Source organism: Grammomys surdaster, unplaced genomic scaffold, assembly GCF_004785775.1.
Source record: "Grammomys surdaster isolate TR1022 unplaced genomic scaffold, NIH_TR_1.0 131, whole genome shotgun sequence".
Classification (NCBI taxonomy): Eukaryota; Metazoa; Chordata; class Mammalia; order Rodentia; family Muridae; genus Grammomys; species Grammomys surdaster.
Window position 1 is genome coordinate 4,527,449 of NW_021604589.1, and position 18,739 is coordinate 4,546,187.

Consider the following 18,739-nt stretch of genomic DNA (forward strand, 5'->3'; position numbering starts at 1 on the left):
TATCACTATAGCACACACACACACACACACACACACACACACACACACACACACACCTAGCTCTTCTTTTTCCTTTGAAATAAGACATTTTTATCTGACCTTGAAGCCAGAAAGGGTCTTCTCTAAAACACTCCTACCCAGCTTGTCCCAGTCTCAAATCTCTTGAGAGCTTTCAGAGCCTAGCAAGTGGAACTGGGTATTCCTAAGGTGGGTTAAGGTTTGTGGTGTACCTGGTGAGGGTGGGCATTCACTAGCTCCACAATGTAGTTATTTATCTGGTCTTCAATGATTTGAGGTGCCACGTGGAAAATTAGAGCCTCATCTGATAGAATCATTACCCACATCAATGCCAAAGGTATTTTTTTAATAATTAAGTTTTTTTGTAGTACCATAGAGTGCATCACCACTTCCTTCATTTTATGGAATTTATAGATGTGGACAGCCCATAGTGACATTTTTAACATCTTAAGAACCTCGATTAGAATTCCATTAAGAGTGACTGGGTGCCTATATTCTATGCCAGACAAATTGAGAAGTATTGTTGCTTCTCCAATCCCCCTAAGAAGTGGGAAATGTATTACCAGATAGTTACCTGGGTTTCTGGGAGGCCATTTGTTGCCATTTGAGGAAGCAGTTCGTTCTCTATGACACACAGAAAGATTATTGAAATGGGATTCAATTCAGAATATTCAGGACCATGTAATGTCCTGATTTGAGGATGAAGTGACCAAGACTATTTCAGGTGTCCATGGGAAGATGGGTGTTTCGTTATGAACTCAACAGGCCACAGAATAATTTAGCAGAGTTCTAGAATGGAAACCAAACACCACAACAGAAAGTCAGCCACCGAGCTCACCTTTGCTCATGCAGCTGGGTATAATTACAGGTCTCTGTCTGAAAAGGAAATAAACCAAAAGAAACACATTATGAGAAGCCACATTTTAACCATGAATAGTACCATCCCCAAATGAACATTTAACAGTATGAGATAATACAGAAAATAGAAACCAAAAAAAGTTCATAATTTGTATAAAGTTAAATTCAATTATGCAGGACAAGTGTCCAACTGATTCTGAAATTCTCATGTTAAATTGATAGATTGGTACTGAAGGGTTGCATTTTGATAGCATATTTTTTAACTCCCCGTTTTCCTTTACTATATGGTAAGAGAATAAATAGAAATGCTGATTATAGAATCTTTGCTGGAGAAAGACACTGACTCTTTGCCACTGAAATTGGCAGTGAACAGCAGAGCTGAAATGGAAATTGGCAGGTACCACTGGATGTACCCAGGCTCAAAGAACCATCAGTACCGTCCTGTGCCAACCCTGGGGGACAGGGCTGGCCCCTTGAGCAGTCCAGGTAAATACGGCCTTGGGGTGAATTCCATAAGCAACTCCACTGTTATCTTGATTGGGATTTATAATGGCTCTTTCAGTTTGATGATATTTTATGTTTTGCTTGATGCATTCATTTGTTGACATGGGTGTGGGTGGAAGTGGCCCTTTAATAATTTTTTAATCATTTTCATTTTTCCTCCCCCTTTCCATTCCACCCCATCTTTCTTCACCTTCTTCCTACCTTCCCTCTCTTTCCTCAACCCACTTCTTTGTATCAAAGGGAACAGTGTGCAGTGAGCTATGCTTTTGGGTTAACCACAGACGTTCAGATGTCTGAATCAGTAACGGGGAAGGGTATGTACATATCCACCACAGGGCCCAGAACTGGGTCAGAGATCTCAAGGAGCCTTGTCTCTGAAAGTATTGAGCATGTCTACATACCTCTTCAATGGTACAGCGCTGTACCACTCTCCTTTAGTATCAACCTATACCTCCAAGAAAGTAAAGCCTGTGAAATTAAGATCAGATAGTTATATATTGGGCAGGTAGTTCCTTTGAATTCAGTTTCCATTTTTCTTGCTTGTGAAGGGCACTCCTCTCTGTGACCATTAAGAGGCTAGGCTGAGAAAAATATATGTATGAGTCATTTGGTGGATTTGAGCTGGAGAAGATGCTAAGCAGTATGTATCTCCTCATTTCCAGCCGCAACGTCTGAATGTGTCTTAATGTTCTGCTCATGTAGCTCAGTGTAAGCTCATGTAGCTCAAGTCATGTAAAATATGATACAAAGGACTGGTAAGCTTAAAATACTTCTCTCATTTTGTCTCAATCTGCGATGCCATTTCTCTCAACTGTGTTGTGTAGTTGCTCAGGGATCTACCAGAAATGGCAGTGATAGGGGCTGGGGAGGTGTCTCAATGGAAAAGGTGCTTGTTTCACAAGCATGAAGACTAGAGTTCAAACCCTCAGCACCCATGTAGAAGCAGATAGCAGTGTGTATCTGTAATCCCAGCATAAGGGGCATAGAGACAGGTGGATCACTGGAGCTCACAAACAATTGATGAGTTCTAGGTTAAGTGAAAGGCCCTGTCTCCAAAAAAAAGAGGGGAAAGATCAATAGAGGAATATACCCAGCATTAACCTTTAGTCTCCGTGTGTACATGTGTATATGCACACACACACACCTCTAAAAAGAACAAAGAAATAACAGTATGGTGAATGACACTGGATATAGAAGTCTTGAGGGACAGTACAAATATCCTGTTGAATGGCAGATCTGCTCTTTTTCCTTTAAGACCTAAAATGGAGCCATGAAGTTAATTATCATGAAATCCAACTTGGAATTACCTCTGTGTCTTGGGTCATGTACTATGTCATTCCACATAGTGCAAGAGAGCCATATACACTCTGAGCTCCCTCCCAGACTCCAGATAAGGCACAGACCATGCCCAAACACCTGTTTTCACAGAGGGATCCTTTATTAAGCGGGGAAGAAAAGTTAAAGTGGCTGCTTTCTGACTCAGGCAGAAAAACAGAAGCCAATGACCTTGCAGGTATAATTTTTAAGAAGAGAAATGGGAGAGGTTGTGTTAGAATGGGCTCAGATGCGGAGGTGGATTTTGATTAGGCATGTTGTTAGGTGAACTAAAGGGGGCTTTTGATTGTTGGACTTTGGTAGTCATCTCAAGAACAAGTCTGGAATAAGAAAATGTCCAAGTAAGGAAATGGACCTTGCTGGCTAGCTTTAGGGGTGTTATCTATAGTTTACATGGAAGGAAAAGGGGAAAGGACAAGGCTTGCTAGCACCATGTTTGCCAGGCCAGGGCCTGCTAGGGCCCTTTCACACAGGTCTGCGATTTGCTGCTGCTGTTGTTGCTGTTGCTGCTGCTGCTGCTGCTGCTGCTGCTGCTGGTGGTGGTGGTGGTGGTGGTTCTCACCTCTTCTTCTTGACAAAGTCATGTATCCCCGATTGTCTGTGAACAACTGAAAGATGACCTTAGCCTGAGACTACAGGTGTATATCATGATATTCAGTTTCTATGGTTCTGGGGATCAAACCCAGGGCCTCATGTATGCTAGGCAAGTTTGTACCAACAGAGCTACTGCCCTGGCCCATAGGTGCTTGTTCTGTGTGTGCCTATAAGGTAAGCAAACGTGGAAATTGAACATTCTTTAGCATAGATCCTTCAAAGAAAGTGGTGGTGAGGGGTGGCATCTTGGTTTAAAAATTGCTGTTGCCATTCCTTGTGCTACAACCATACCATGGATACCTGTTCAGCAATGTAACAGAATGGAGTACCACTTCATACTGTGGCGTAGATACACATTAAAGGCAGGAACCTATGTAAAAGAAGCCAGGCGTAGGAGCCCAAGTGTTGCAAGACTCCATTTGCATTGACTTTCCAGAACTGGTGACTCCTTAGAGACAGTCCTTATAGAGAGTTGGTTGCCAGAAGCCTAGGGTAGCATGGAGCAAAGATTGACTACAGATGAGAACCGAGGATCTCTTTGGGGTGATGAAACTGTTCTAAAATTCGATTCTGGGGATAATCACACAATCCTAGATTCATTCAAAAGCATTGAATTATAACATTTGGAATAGATGAGTCTGGCACAGTGGGACTCAAACCCATAACCCCAGTACTTGGGAGGCAGAAGCAGAATGATTACCACAAATTAGAGGATTTCTTGAGCTGGTGATACATAGTAAGACCCTACCTTTAAAAAATGAATTTTCTGGTTTATAAGTTATATCTGAAAGCCATTTTTTGGTTGGGTGTCTGTTTTACCACATACACACCATCCCACTAAATATATGTAATCCACGGCAGAAAGAGGAAGGGAGTATGTTACTGGCTAGGAATCAGAAACCGCTGCTCTTGAGACAAGATACTGCTTATATTAAGTGTGGTGGTTGGCAAGATTGCTCAGTGAGTAAATGCATTCGCTACCAAGCCTGATAACCTAAGTTCAATACCTAGGACCCACATGGTGGAAGGAGATCCTCCAACCACGGTGTGTGTGTGTGTGTGTGTGTGTGTGTGTGTGTGTGTGTGTGTGCATGCGTGCATGTGCACAAGTGCATGTGTGATAAATATACAATTATAAATAAATAAATAAATGTAATAAAAATTAATGATATCAGGGCAGTAGAAATCTACAAAGAGCTTTGAATAGTTTTTGGACCCCAGGCACTAAACCCTGTGGTAAAGAATAAACACTGTCATCTTCCTAGAGGAAGACATGAGTCTGTCTGTGACTCCAGGGGAGTTCTCCAGGCATTAAGCAGTTGCATGGAAAAGCATTGGAGTAAGATGTGTGTGCTTTCACCTGACAGACATTGGAGTAAGATGTGTGTGCTTTCACCTGACAGACATTGGAGTAAGGTGTGTGTGCTTTCACCTGACAGGCAAACCTCAGAATGTGGGGCATTTGAAGCAGCAGTTGCGACTGAGAAAAAAACAAAAACAAAAATAAAGCAAAAACAGGAATGCTTCAAAGACTTGCCTAAGATCGGGTTGTTGGGGAGTCCTGAGGAACATGGGGTTTTGAAGGAGATACAGCTTGTGCAAGCCATACCATCCCACCAGCAAGGTCTGGCCAACACCACACACACTTAGCTTTCTTAAGAACTCAGCTCTGTTCTGGGAAACCCCATTCCATTGTCCATCCAGCTCAAGGTTCAGCACCAAGGAAGGCGAGTCCATTCTGCCCTCCTGCCCTAATTTTAAACTTACGTTTTCACGAGTTTTGAAATTCTAGGTATAATGAGAGGTCCAGGCTGCCCATGGTATCTGAGTTGCTGGTGATGTTCCAAGGAAAGAATTCTGGGAGCTAGCAGGTTCTTGCCTGGAGGAAAGAAAGTCCTTCTACTTGATTTGAACTTTAAATTTTAAAGAATCATCTTCTGAGATCCTGAAATGGTTTATATGGACATACTATTTTAACTTTTGTATGAATTCACCTCAATCCTTGGTCTCTCGGGCACCAAATGTATGTCTGAAGTCCCATTTGTATCTGGAACAATGTTACACCAGAAAGCTAGGCAGTGTAAAGATGGTAGATTTGGTCACAGAGCGAGACCTGCCTCAACCATGTCATCGTCTCCCCAGGTTTTTTGGTTTAGGTTTTTTTTTTTTTCCTGCTCTAAAATCAACACCGTTGCCATCCTGTACTTAGATTCTAAACCAGATGGTGTGGTGGGAAAAAATAGAGAATTCCATATGGCTTGTATGTCTTTTTCCCCCCTCTCTCCCGATATAGTTCTCAGTTTCTTTCCATGGAGGTGTTGATACTGACTGACCAGGAAGTCTTTGCCAAAGAAAAAATGTCTCTCTCACTGTGCAGTCACTATCAGAGACCACTTTACCCAAGCTTCACTGTCCCCCACCAGAAAGGTCAAGGTTGGTCCAGTGTCTTTTCCCTTCATCCCCCCTCCCAAAAAAAACCCCACATACCTTTCTTTTTGCTGTAAGACTTGATAGTTACTCTGGCCATCACCCACCCTCATCCCCCAGAGTCTCATGTAGCCTATGTTGAGCCTGAACTCTCTATGTAGATGAGGATGACCTTGAACTGCTGATCCTCCTTCCAAGTGCTGTTACAGTTTTGTTTTTTTGTTTTATGTTCTTTTGAGACAAGGTCTTACCATGTAGCCTTAGGTGTCCTGGAACTTACTATGGAGACCAGACTGGCCCCAAACTCTTAGAGCTTCACCTTCTTCTGCTTCCCAAGTGCTACTGTCCCTTAGGGTTGCTCTTTCAGAACTTAAGGATGTATGGCCACTATGTTTTAGGGTGATATCTTCAAACACTTGAAATGTATCTCAAGAGAGAAATCCTCTCCTCACTATTTGTACGAGTGCCAGGAACATGGCGCCTGTGTCTGTGATGGAGTTTCCTCCATGATTAGAAGGGTAGTCATGTCATGTAGGTTCTGATGGCCCCAGCCATTCTGATCCCTAGAGTCAACATTCAGCAACAGCTTTCTGGGTGTATAGAGCTCACGTTGGGGAAGCTCTCGATCTATAGTCTGCTTCCAGCCACTTGGAATTTTCTGTTTCCTTGGAGGTGAATACACTGTGAACATACCATAGCTTAGATTCATACTGTTAAGTCTCAGTTTGCCTGGGTTCTTTCCTTTTTTTTATTTTTATAAAATGTAGCTTACTGTAGAGTAACTATTTCACAGCTCACTTAGCAAAAATGATAATCAGCTATTTCATATATCCAGAAAACAGTTCTGGTTTGTTTACAAACATTCCAATTCAGGGCTGCTCTTCGGCCAGTCCATGAGTAGTACAGCTTTGTATCTATCACAGTGGTCCAGTTGACTACCCACTGCATCAGCTTACCTGGTCTCTTGCTCTTGTATATATGCTCCTGTGGGCTACACAGTGGGCAAGCAAAGAAAGTGGAGAGTATGAGAGAATCCATCAGCCCTGGATGCTGATCTGGAGCTGTTTGCCAGTCACAACAGTTTTTAGGAACAAAGCTTGGAATATTCCAGAGTGAGTAACACTCAGTCTTTTGCAATTGGTGAGGTCTAATTATGATATCTGATCACTTCTTTGAATTATTTTCAGCGATGACTACTTAATTTTTGCCTTGATATCTTTTGGCCCTCTTAGAGGTAAATGGACATATCATGGCATGGCAGGGAAGAAGACATTGGCAACTTGTGTGGTCCCACCTCTTCAGGTTGTGTCCTTTCAGTCATCCCAGTTCACTTCCAAACAAGCCATACACATAGCCAGTTTCTGTGTCTGTGACAAGCTGATATTAAATGGAATGCTTCTGGTTGCAAAAAGCCATTTAGATAGGTTTAGCCTTTCTCTGAGGTTATGCTTGGATTTTATCTGTAAACTTGCACAGACAGTGCTTTTCCCTAAGGAGAAGAGCATCAGTGATGAAATGTCTGCCTAGCAGGAGAAACAAGGACTGAAACTCTCTTATGTTCCTGTACTTTGTGGTTGTTTCCTGTAGGTAATTAGTGGAAATTCCTGTGGGTGTTTGTGATACCACCCATGGTGTTTTAATAAAATTTTATGCAAACCAGCTATGCCCATTCCCTTACAGGTGACCTGTGGTTGCTTTCCTGTAAACCAAATAAAAATAAATAAATAAATAAATAAATAAATACCTTGTTTTGAGGTGGAGGTAACATTGATGGCACAAAATACCTGATAAAAGCAGCTTAAGAAAGGAAAGGCTTATTTGGGCTCATGGTTTGAAGGTGTGGATTCTCAACCTGTGGGTCTCAACCCCTTTAGGGGTAGAATGACCTTTTCACAGGGGTCACTTAAGACCATTGGAAAACACTGGCATTTACAGTATGACTCAAAACAGCAGCTAAATTACAGTTGTGAGGTAGCAATGGAAACAATTTTATGGTGAGTGGGTCAGCACAACACGAGGAACTGTATATATTAAAGGATCACACCATTAGGATGGTTGAGAACCACTGGTGTAGACCATCATGGTGAAGAAGTCATGGTGCCATGAGCATTTTCTGTGCATTGCGACCCCCTTGGAGGTCATTCATAAGGGTCACTTAAGACCATTGGCAGACACAGATATTTACATTATGGTTCATAACAGTAGCAAAATTACAGTTATGAAGCAGTTGGTCACATTGAATCCACAGTCAAGGATCAGATAGAGTTTAAAACAGATATTGCACACTTCTTTTATATTCAATCCAGAACCTTAGCCCATGGGATGGTGCTATCTACACATAGGGTAGGCCTGCCCCCCTCAGTTAGCCCAATCTAGAAACTTCCCCACAGACATGCCCAGAGGTTTGCCTCCTAGGAGATTTTAGATTTTGTCAAATTGACAGTCAGGATTAGCCATCACCCTGCATTGATTTCAAAAGTTTTAGTCTTGGCTTCCTTGTGTACCAAGTATGAAGATGGGTTTGTCATGCCCAGAGATCACCACACCCTCTTTAATCCCTTCTTTGTTGCTCTGTTCCCAAAACAACCTTGGCTTTGCCTTCTCTCTCGGTTTCTGTGTTTTGTTCTAGAATGGCCTTATGAAGATGGCTTCACATAAGTTCTCTTGCCCTTTCTCATTTATTCATTTCTAAAACCTGGCATGTGACACTGATTGCTTAATAGCTCTGTAGCTTTGTCTGATTTTTATCCTTCCTGCTTCCCTTGAAGACGCCCTGTCCCCTTTGAATAAAACCCAGCAAGGCTTGTTCTGCCTCCACCCACAGCTAAAGACTGAAGCTTGCACCCACTCCAGTCCAGCCTACACACCAGCACCAGATGAATCTCACAAGCACATCCCCAATCATGTCATTCTCCTTAACATAAACCTGCCCCCTCTCCTGCTTGCAAATGAAGCACAGAGGCTCAAGATGGCTTGACTGCCTCCTACGGTTGGAGGAGGGCCCACCTGCTTTTCTTTTCTAATTTCTCCTAACTCTACCCCGGTATCCTTGAGAAACTCAGCTAAACCTTGGCCCCCACACCACATTGCTTCAGCAGCCTTTCCTCAATGCCTATCATGGGAACGTGTGTGCTCTCCAAGGCCTGTCTACACTCAGTCCATCCATGGACCTTTTTGTCAGTATCTCACACTAACCAAGGACATCTGTCCCACCTCACTCCCCATGTCCCTACGTTGTATCTCTTCTTATTCTAACTAAAAGTTATGTACTTGTATGTTGCTCCGTCGCCACCCCCTACAAGGATCAGTGTTGGGAAGGGAACACCTGCAAGCCCTGGCACAATGTCTCATACATAGCAGCAAATCAAGAGAGTCAATGAATAGATCCAGGAAAGCAAAGATGCTGAACCCCAAATGGTCAAGGATACTAAGTGTTGGTAGACCCCAGACTCACTTCCCAAGGATCTTCCTGCTCTGAAAATCAGTATTATTTGGACTTAGAGCTAATATTCCCTACTCAGGGTCAGTTTCTGCAGTCCCCTGCTCCCCTATTTGACTAGGCAAAGTGTTAAACATGATCTTTAGGAAATCCAAAGGCAGCCAGTCCTGTAGAAAGCAAAAGAAAGGACTAACAAGTGCTTGTTTAAATTTCTTTATTCCCAGCCATGTAAGTGTCTAACTTTTCATATGGTCACCTAGCTTCTATTTCTCACATATTATTTTACAAATGTTGGCAATCTATTTTAAGATGTTCATGGTATGCAACAGATTTGGAAGTTCTGTGTTAACCAGGTTTTAGGACAAGCTTTTAAAAGGATCTACTGAGAAATGATTCCTTATATGACATTAGAAATAGTCTCAGCATTCCTATCATTACATGGGTGAACATTCATGTCTGGGTCTATAAGAGAGTCAAAAGGACTAGAAGGTGAGTTACCCTGTGTCTGTGCTTAGCTCTTTAAGGGAAGCTTCCCTGCCATAAATAGACTTCATAATAATGCTCTGAATTGGTGATTCCCAGACATTGGGATATTGTATATGTATATAAAATTATAATTAATAGTAAACTTTTGATTTTGGCAGAATGAAACCCAAGAGACTGCCTTGCATACGCTAGGCCAGCTATATTCTCAGTTCAACTTACATATTAAAATAATAATAAACCCATCCTATATTATCCTAAATAGAATCTTCACAAAAAGAAATACTTTCCAAATCAAAATAATACTTTAGTGAGAAGAGTAAATACCCATTTCTACTTTAATATTTTAAAAATCTTTATAATATGGGGCTTAATATGAGGCATCTGGATTCTGCCTCTGCCTCTGTAGTCATTCAGTAGTATCTTCGCTTGTCCTACTTTAGTTGAGATATATGAAAAAAATTCCATCTCTCACAGGTATGAGGTTGGAGAAGATTTTAAGTGGCCTTTAAAAATAATTGTAGAAAGCCGGGCGTTGGTGGCGCACGCCTTTAATCCCAGCACTTGGGAGGCAGAGGCAGGCGGATTTCTGAGTTCGAGGCCAGCCTGGTCTACAGAGTGAGTTCCAGGACAGCCAGGGCTACACAGAGAAACCCTGTCTCGAAAAACCAAAAAAAAAAAAATAATAATAATAATTGTAGAATAAGAAATTCTTTTCTGCTAATGGCAAGATTCAGCAAGTAGTAGTTTCATTTTTGAAAAGATATTCTATTATACTTTGGGAGGGTGGTGGTCTGAGGACAACTCGCAAAAGTCGTTTCTCTCATTCTACCATGTGGGTCCCAGGGATGAAGTCAGGTCATCATGCTTAGCAGCAAGTACTTTACCAACTAAGCTGCCCCGAGTTCTGGTCTCTTAACGACTGTTGGCCATGTGGAATCTGAAACCAGTCCTTTGGTACTCTGCACTATTAAAACCCTTTGCTGTAACCTGAATGTTGATTGGCTCTTATATTCAGAAATGATTCTATAAAGTTACACACTGATTATTTGGAACACACTAGCAGTGGGTGGGGACCTGTGTCTGAATCTCCAATACTGACACATTTTATTAAGCCACATAAAGTTCCATGTCTTTATGGCACTCCTAAGACTCCATCAATAAGTCATGAGAGCCGGCAAAGCTGTCAGTCTCTTGTGGCAGGTACAAGTTTCCCCAAGTTCACTGGCAACAGATACCATCAGTTGTTTTCTTTGAAATGACAAGCTGTTCACTTAGTTCATGACTGAGAACATTTCTTCTAAATAGCTATGTCTGAGTAACTATAGCCTGTCAGAGCTGCTTTCTAGGAGAAAAAAAAAAGTAGTGTTCCATGAGAAAAGGTGCTAGGTGGCTTGTCACACAACTGAAGCCGAACTTTCTGGAAGATTATAGCCATTTGTTGATGTACAGTCTGAATGTTCTGCTCTTCCTCCATTCTCATTATACGGAATATTCAAAGACACAGTCTCAGGGTTGTGATGTAAGAAAAGTCCCATATATTAATATGTGTGGCATTGCAGATGGATGGATGTCTCCTTTGTACTGAGGATGTTTTAACATGAAACCAGCTCTGCAGTTCTCTTTCTCTTTGCTGCAATGCTAAGTGCTGAAGAATGTGCTCGCTGCACTTTAGGGCCACTGTCTGCTTTGTGCTAAGGCATCAGCACTTTTACTGTGCAAATGTCAGGACAGTGGCAAAAGTAAACAACGCCTTAGTGCTGTTAGAGCAACAGTTTGGACCTCGGAGGCCTCCTAAAGGGGCCTTGCAATCTCCTGGGGCTAAACCAATCTCCTTTCAAAAACCCTCCATTCTACCTCCCTGGTTTAGAGTGGGCCTGGCAGACTTGCACTGTAGAATCTTCTGGGAGCTAGTAAGAAAAGCAGCAGCTTGGTCGTCTTCATGGACTTAAACAGACTGAGCTCTGTGTGTGTGTGTGTGTACATATGCTTGCACACATACACACTCATAAACACACACACACATACACACTTGTAGAGGCCAGAGAATAGCCTCAGCTGTGTCCTCAGGGACCATCTATCTTGTTATTTGAAAAGGGAGGATTTCGTTCTTCCTGAAGCTCTCCTAGTAGGCTATACTAGTTGACCAGGAAGCCCCAGGGTTCTATCTCTACCTCTATAGCACTGAAATTACAAAACCTCACCTCCCAGTTTTACAGGGGTTCTCAGGAACCAGCTCTACTCCTCACGGTTGAACAACAAGCACTTTCCTGACTGAGCTCTCTAGCCCCTAGACAGAGTTCTGCATGGTAAAGTATGTGAACCACTGTCCTTCTCCAGTGGAGCTCTGAAGGCTTTCCCTGTAAAGGATCTGATGTAATTTTCTGTGATCAACTACTCAGCTCTGCCTTAGGAACTTGACTATAGCCCCAGATGATATGGAAATGAATGTGGGTGGCCATGTGCTAATAAAGCTTTATTTACAGATACACAAGCTTGAATTTCATATACTTTCCATATGTCACAAAGTATTCTTCAAGCCTCCCTCCACCTGCCCCATTTAGACAAGATTGGGTTCACTTAAGGGTGGTATGAACACAGAATAAAGGAATAGCCCAAGCTTGCATTGAACTTGTGAAAAAAAAAATTTCTCTTTGTTCATAGCTATATGGAGAGCAAGCCAGATTTGCCCCCAAGGCCCAGTATGTGGACCTGTATTCTGTATCCTTGGTTTTCCAACTTGAACCTCCATTGAATTCACCAGGAAAGCTTATAGGCTTAAACAACAAACTCTCTAGTTTCTCAATACTATCGCTTATCAACTGAAAAATTCCAATTTACTTGATCCAGGTCAGTGGAGCTTTGATATCAGAAGTTTTACATATTTCTAATGTGATAGAGAGCTTCTGTTCTAGCATTTTTTAAGTAGATGTTATCTTAAATATTTCTCTTTTTTGAAACGTTAGAACTGAGAGCTTGAGGAGATAGATGGCTCTACAATTCAGAACATATGCTGATCTTTCAAAGGATCCGAGGCCAGTTCCTAAGCACACACATTAGGCAGCCTACAAGCGTCTGTAACTCCAGCTCTGGGAATCAGATGCCTCTAGTCTCCAGGGACACCTGCTGTCACATGCACATATCCACACAGAGACACACACAGATATAATCCTTTTTTAAAAACTTAACCTGGTGACAAAGCCAAATTCTAAGAGCAAGGATGAACACTGTAACCTCAGAGCAGGGTTCCTTAGTATCAAATGCAAGCACCATCCTCTAAGTATTATTGACCCTAAACTATCTCCAGACATAGCCCAGTATCTCCAGAGGAGCCAGATGGTACCTGGGTGAGAACTGCTAGTCTAAACAATATGTGAGTTTTAGTTTATGCATCTCCGAAATTCTCCTCTTGGACTATATTGACATTTGGGGGTCTAGTAAGTCTTTGTTGTGAGAAGCTGTCATGCACACTGTAGAATATTTACACCATCCCTAGCCTATACCCACTAGATGCCAGTAGTATCCTTTTCCCCAGCTGTAACAACCAAAAATATCAATAAACTTTGCCAGAGGTCATCATGGGGCACAATCATTCCTTCTTGAGAATGCTACTTAGCATCTCTTAGTACTTCTGTGTACTGTCGTTTACTTTGGCTTCTCTTAAATAGGATTCTAGCTGCTCCCATTTCCCTGTAGCTAGTTCTCTGAATATTGCAAAAACTTCTTTTCTTTTTAATTTTGTAGCCTGGTAAAGGGGTAAGGCATGCCCTGAGTAGAGTGGAGTATAGTGTATGCATTTGTGTGACATTCATTCCCTGGGGAAGAATCTGAGCCCTTGTTCCCGCTGGCCCTCCTTCTGAGCCAGCATTAAATCTGCAGCCAAGATCATGGATGACTTGGGCAAATCACTTGGCCATTATGAACTCACAGCCATGGCAACGGCCTGAGGACAAAAGGTGTTTTATTCTGTTGTTCTGCACAAAAGGTTCTAGGGATGCTGCGGACAAAATGGCCATTGACAGTTATAGGCATTGATGTGTACTTTTTTTCTCCCTACTATGTGGTTTATATTTAAACTGTCTTAGGCCAATGCACACTGGAGCTTTTGTGTGAGTCAAACCTAAAACTATCTTTACACAGAGCCCAGCTAAATGAAGACTTAAGATATTAGCTCAAAAGAGGCTTGGGAGTTTGATGAGAGAGACTGAGAATTACTAGTAAAAAAAAAAATATGTTTGAACCCCTGGCCTTGATTTTTTTTTTCCATTTTGATTTAAGATCACAGTAATAAGAATGGGTGGGGGAGGCGAACAGGAGGAAAAGTACTTTTCTTGTTCCCCTGGTTTGTGATAACCAATATTATGATTGCTGGCTAGAAGCTTGGGAAAACTCAAGTCTGTGAGTTTGCAAGTACATTGAAGCAAACCATTACTCTTCCTTAACAAGCATTGGCTTTTAGCAACACGATACTCTGCTGATATGAAGCACCGCCCCATACTTAAAAACATCACTTGCCTGGGACTTCCTACACTAGAGCTAGCCTGAATGTGGAACTCATTTCCTTTGCCAGTGGATACACTCCTAGCACCTTGGGGGGATAAGGGGTACATATAAATCAACTTTCGTCAATAGCTCCATATCTGTTTTCTCAGCCCCCACCCAAATTGAGGCAAATGGTATTTTAATTGTGAGACGTATTGAGGTTATCAGTACTTCTTTGTCTCTGAGAAAGCACTATAGTAGCAGCCTTTCAAGAGAGCAGAACAATTTAGATCATTTTTGTTTGGTTCTTATATTTTGTTCCTTATAGCTCTGAAACTAGCCATTAGGTTTGAAAGTAGCTAGAATGTTGTAACTAAATCCTAGAGGACCTCCGTTTTTAAGGGGGTAAAAATGCCAACCACCTTGTGAAAGCAGGCATCGCACATGAACTCAGGATGCCCCACTTGAGCCTGGGAAGATGGAACTGCTAGCTTGCGTGGCTTCTCCAACCTGTGGATATCACTCCGACTGTGCATATTACTAAGACTATCCTCCAAAGGACCCTAACACATGTAATAATGGTTAAGGGAAATGGCATCTTTGGCTTGAGTAAGGTCCAAGTCATGCTTTCAGAAAGGCCTGTGCTTATGACTACTTTTTCACGATGATTTAGTAATTTTATCGTTAGCCAAGGATAGTTCTTCATAACCAGTATTATCTTCACATGTATATTTTTTCATGCAATCTGTTCAGTATTTTTGTTTGTTTCCGGCAGGAAGTTAAATTTGGTCTTTGCTCTTCCTCCATCCTAGCCAAAAGTAAGAACTGTTTTGCAGAGATTTCATTCTACTGGTATGTGACGTGACTGGTCATAGAAGAAAGCTGTTGGAACTGGACTAGTAAGAAACTTGTATCAGGGCAGCTGATCTCAAAGTAGAGCTTATATGAGTGCTGGGGGTATCTACAGTGACATAGATATGGAAGAGAGCAGTCCATTTGTAGGTATTTGAATAATCACCATACATAGAATTTTAGCTCTTTAGATAACTGTCTAACAAAGCCACATGGAGCTCTAGGTTCACCTGGTATTTCCTAATCAGTTTTTTTTTTCTATATTACATATCACAAGCTTCTAATCGTATTGTTGTAGGGTCTGTAAGAGGTAGATGTGTGTGCATGTGTGCGTGTGTGTGTGCACACACACGCACGAACGCATGCGAGTGCACGCACAACAAAAATGACCACCATGTGGTTTCAGTTCTGGAGGAGCCATGGTTCCCAGCCACAGATGAAGCCGTCTGCTGAAAATATATGTTGGTCAAGACTGCCATTCACTGATGTGCTTGTGATTTCCCCAAGTTCCTGAATCCCTGGTTTCCCTTGCCATTACCAGACTAGATCCACAGCACTCAGTATAAGGTGTCTGTGAGAGTGAGAAATTGGAGAGAAACATTAGCCTTGATCAAGTGTTGAATTTGGAACTGTACAGTATTGTTCTTTTAACCCCACTTGTGTTTTTGAGCCTGGGAGCAGCTGTGATAGTTCCTTTGAAAAGAAGCAGAATACTCTAACCCTCTGGATAAAAGAGCCTTTCAAAGCAGCCACTGTGGATTTGGAAGGATGTTTTCCATTGTTAGGGGATGAATGAATGTGCTATACTGTAACACTTAGCCCTAACTCCAAATGACAAAGAAAGATGTGGACTGTTTAAAAAAAATACATATGTACCCCAAATACCCTGAAATGAAGGAGCACTTTATCAGGTTATATGCATACCATGGTTGTCACATCAGTGAGGCATTGCTTGCTATGCCTTTCTGCACAAAGCCTTCCTGCCCCATCTCCAGCATGAATTACATTCCCTTCTGCAACTCCCTCTCTCCTTGTTCTTTATTTCCTCCACTGGTCCTCTGATGGTCTGGATCCTGACCTTCATCATGATACTAGGTATGCCATATCCTGCAGGCGACATGTACTACTGGATAGCTAGGAATGTGGTTTGACACAAAATAATAAAGTTTCTTTTAAACATGATTTTGTTTTGTTTTTACATTTAGCTCGTGATGCAGTTTGCAATGATTCAATTGTGCCATTGTTTTTTAGTGTGAGCATTGTCAATGACAGTGTTGTGTTGCAGTGTTAAAAGGGTGGATATGCCTGAGTGAAGTCTAGTCTTTGATGCAGCATCAGACTGATCTTGAAGGTGAAAGTGTCTTGTTTCAGATGTTTCAGATGCTAAGCACAGTGCTTGACAGTCACCCAGTAGGTCTTCAAAAGTACCTCATAAATGGTATCCAAGGTGATTTCATTGGGTTCAGTTAGAACCCAGTTCATATTACAAACAAGCAAATAAATGGTAAGTCTGAGTTTTGTGATAATGAAACCTTGTTTATGGGCAACATCCATCACGGCAGCCACTAGCTCCTGTGGTTACCCAGGGTATGTGGGCAGTGGTACTGAGGAAATGAATTGTTCTTTCTACTTCATCTTAAATAGCTTAAATTTCAATAGCCACATGTGCTAGTGACTACTTGACCAGATAGCATGGTCCCGGAGCCACACAGATGTTTAATAAAGGTCAGATGCAACGACAAGCAGCCATCTTGTTCTTCATATTATCACAGACACTAAGAATGGGAGGAAGAGGTCACAAATGGACACACACACACACACACACACATCATTTCTTTATCTGATAGGACAGATCAAGACCAAGGATGTTGGTTTCTCTTAGAATGGGAGCCTGGAGAGAATGTGGACTTTAGTTTCATTCTCTTCACTCAGTCCTCAGAAAGCCATGTGGCAAAATAAAGCTGAGGTCCAACATCCACACTCACAAATCTCAAGTGTCCAGAGCTCTTTAAGGTACTAACTTGCTAATGACCTTGGAACCATATTGTGCACCGGGTCTATTTTACAAGGATTTGGACGTCTGTTTCAATGAGTTAGACCTTTCCAAATACAGCTGGTCATCTTTGTGAAATAGAAGGATACACGGGCTCCATGGGAAACCTTGATATTTTGCATTTTCCAATGAGCTAAAGAGCAATTGTGAGAAGGAGAGAATCCAGTTGCTTTCTGCAGTAGACTAAAATGAATGTTGCTTTCACATGGGGTGCTCATCTGAGGAAAGTCCATCACTGGTTTGTTCTGCTAGGTTTCCAAGCTCTGACTCCTATGAAGACCATTTGAGAAAAAGACTTTTAACTGGCTTAGGGTGTTTACCCTGAGCTAATGAATTGCCCTTGATTGCTGTTAAACATGCTAATGCATTTAAAGTTGGATTTTCCCTGGCAGGCCATTTACTGAGGGGTCTGGATGCTATAAGCATGGCTGGGAGGTCAGGAGAGCTAAAGACATTATCTCCAGGGCCAGCAGTGTGATAGATAGAAGATAAATATCTCTAAGCTGGCAATGTCACTTGGCTGTGGAGGTCAGGCAGACCTTTATGGACATTTCAAGGAAAAGTTGTCTCAGCGATTCTGCTCTGGGTTCAATTCCTAGCACCCACAAGGAGGCTCACCACCTCCTCAGGCATGAGGCATGCATGTGGTACACAGATGTGCGTACATGCAGGCAAACACTCACACACATAAAATATATTTTTAACAAGTAGATAAATGTCTCATTTCTCAAGAGCAGGTGTGAAGTCTGGCTCTGTCCCCTTCATTTCACTCCATGGAGTCTCATTTTGTCCCTTTTCTCCTCGCCTTGTTTCTTTTCCCTTCAACTACTTAAATATCACCTACTGGGTTTGGGTTCTGACTCTGGGCATGCAGCATGTCTGTTAAGATGGAAGCTGGGGAGGAGGAGGAAGAGGAGGAGAAGAAGGAGGAGCACTATGAATGAATTGCTTCTGCTGCCCATGTTGGGGAGGGGAAATTTTTGTTTGAAACCTCATAAGGCTGGGTTTGGAGGAAAACTGACTATAGCTTTACTTCATGGAGCTACAAGGGCTCTGAAGTCCTCTCCTTTGCCTCTATTAGTCATTGTCACTTGAGCAGCTGCCCCTTTGCCTCACAGTCAGTCAGGAAGCTCTCAAATTATGTTATATCCTATAAGTGACAGTTGATGGCTGTTACTCACTACCTTTGAAGAATCTAAGCAAAATCAGCTACACTCCCCTTTGAAGTGCCAGGGTCCTCACTCACAGACACTGAGACCCTAGAAACCACCCTTGTGGATTTGGGGATTTTAGTCATAGAGCTGAGAAGGGTGATGATGTGCTGTTGGTAACGCTCATGAGGGCCAGAGGCATTCCTGCCCATCATGGCTGCCTTTTCCTCCTCCGACCTAGGTTGCTTCGAATGCTGCATCAAGTGTCTGGGAGGAGTCCCCTATGCCTCCCTGGTGGCCACCATCCTATGTTTCTCTGGAGTCGCCTTGTTCTGTGGCTGTGGGCATGTGGCTCTTGCAGGTACCGTGGCCATTCTTGAGCAACACTTTTCCACCAACACCAGTGACCATGCCTTGCTGAGCGAAGTGTGAGTATCTGCTTTCTTTTGCAAATATATTGAAGATGCAACTACCTTGCAGTGCATTTTATTTTATTTTATTTTATTTTATTTTATTTTATTTTATTTTATTTTATTTTATTTT

At 42.2% G+C, this 18,739-nt stretch overlaps 1 protein-coding gene across 7 annotated transcripts in view; it reads left to right on the top strand.

The window, feature by feature from the left end:
• Gpm6b (glycoprotein M6B) overlaps positions 1-18,739 on the top strand; it is a 144,948-nt gene that overhangs the window by 109,588 nt on the left and 16,621 nt on the right. For 4 of the 7 annotated variants that reach the window (XM_028761723.1, XM_028761736.1, XM_028761730.1 and 1 more), the window contains exon 2: positions 18,438-18,624. In XM_028761723.1, coding sequence (XP_028617556.1) covers positions 18,438-18,624 — 187 coding nt within the window. Of the gene's footprint in view, positions 1-1,242; positions 1,363-18,437; positions 18,625-18,739 lie in introns of all 7 variants that reach the window. The other 3 variants (XM_028761740.1, XM_028761708.1, XM_028761713.1) reach the window with 1 other exon arrangement.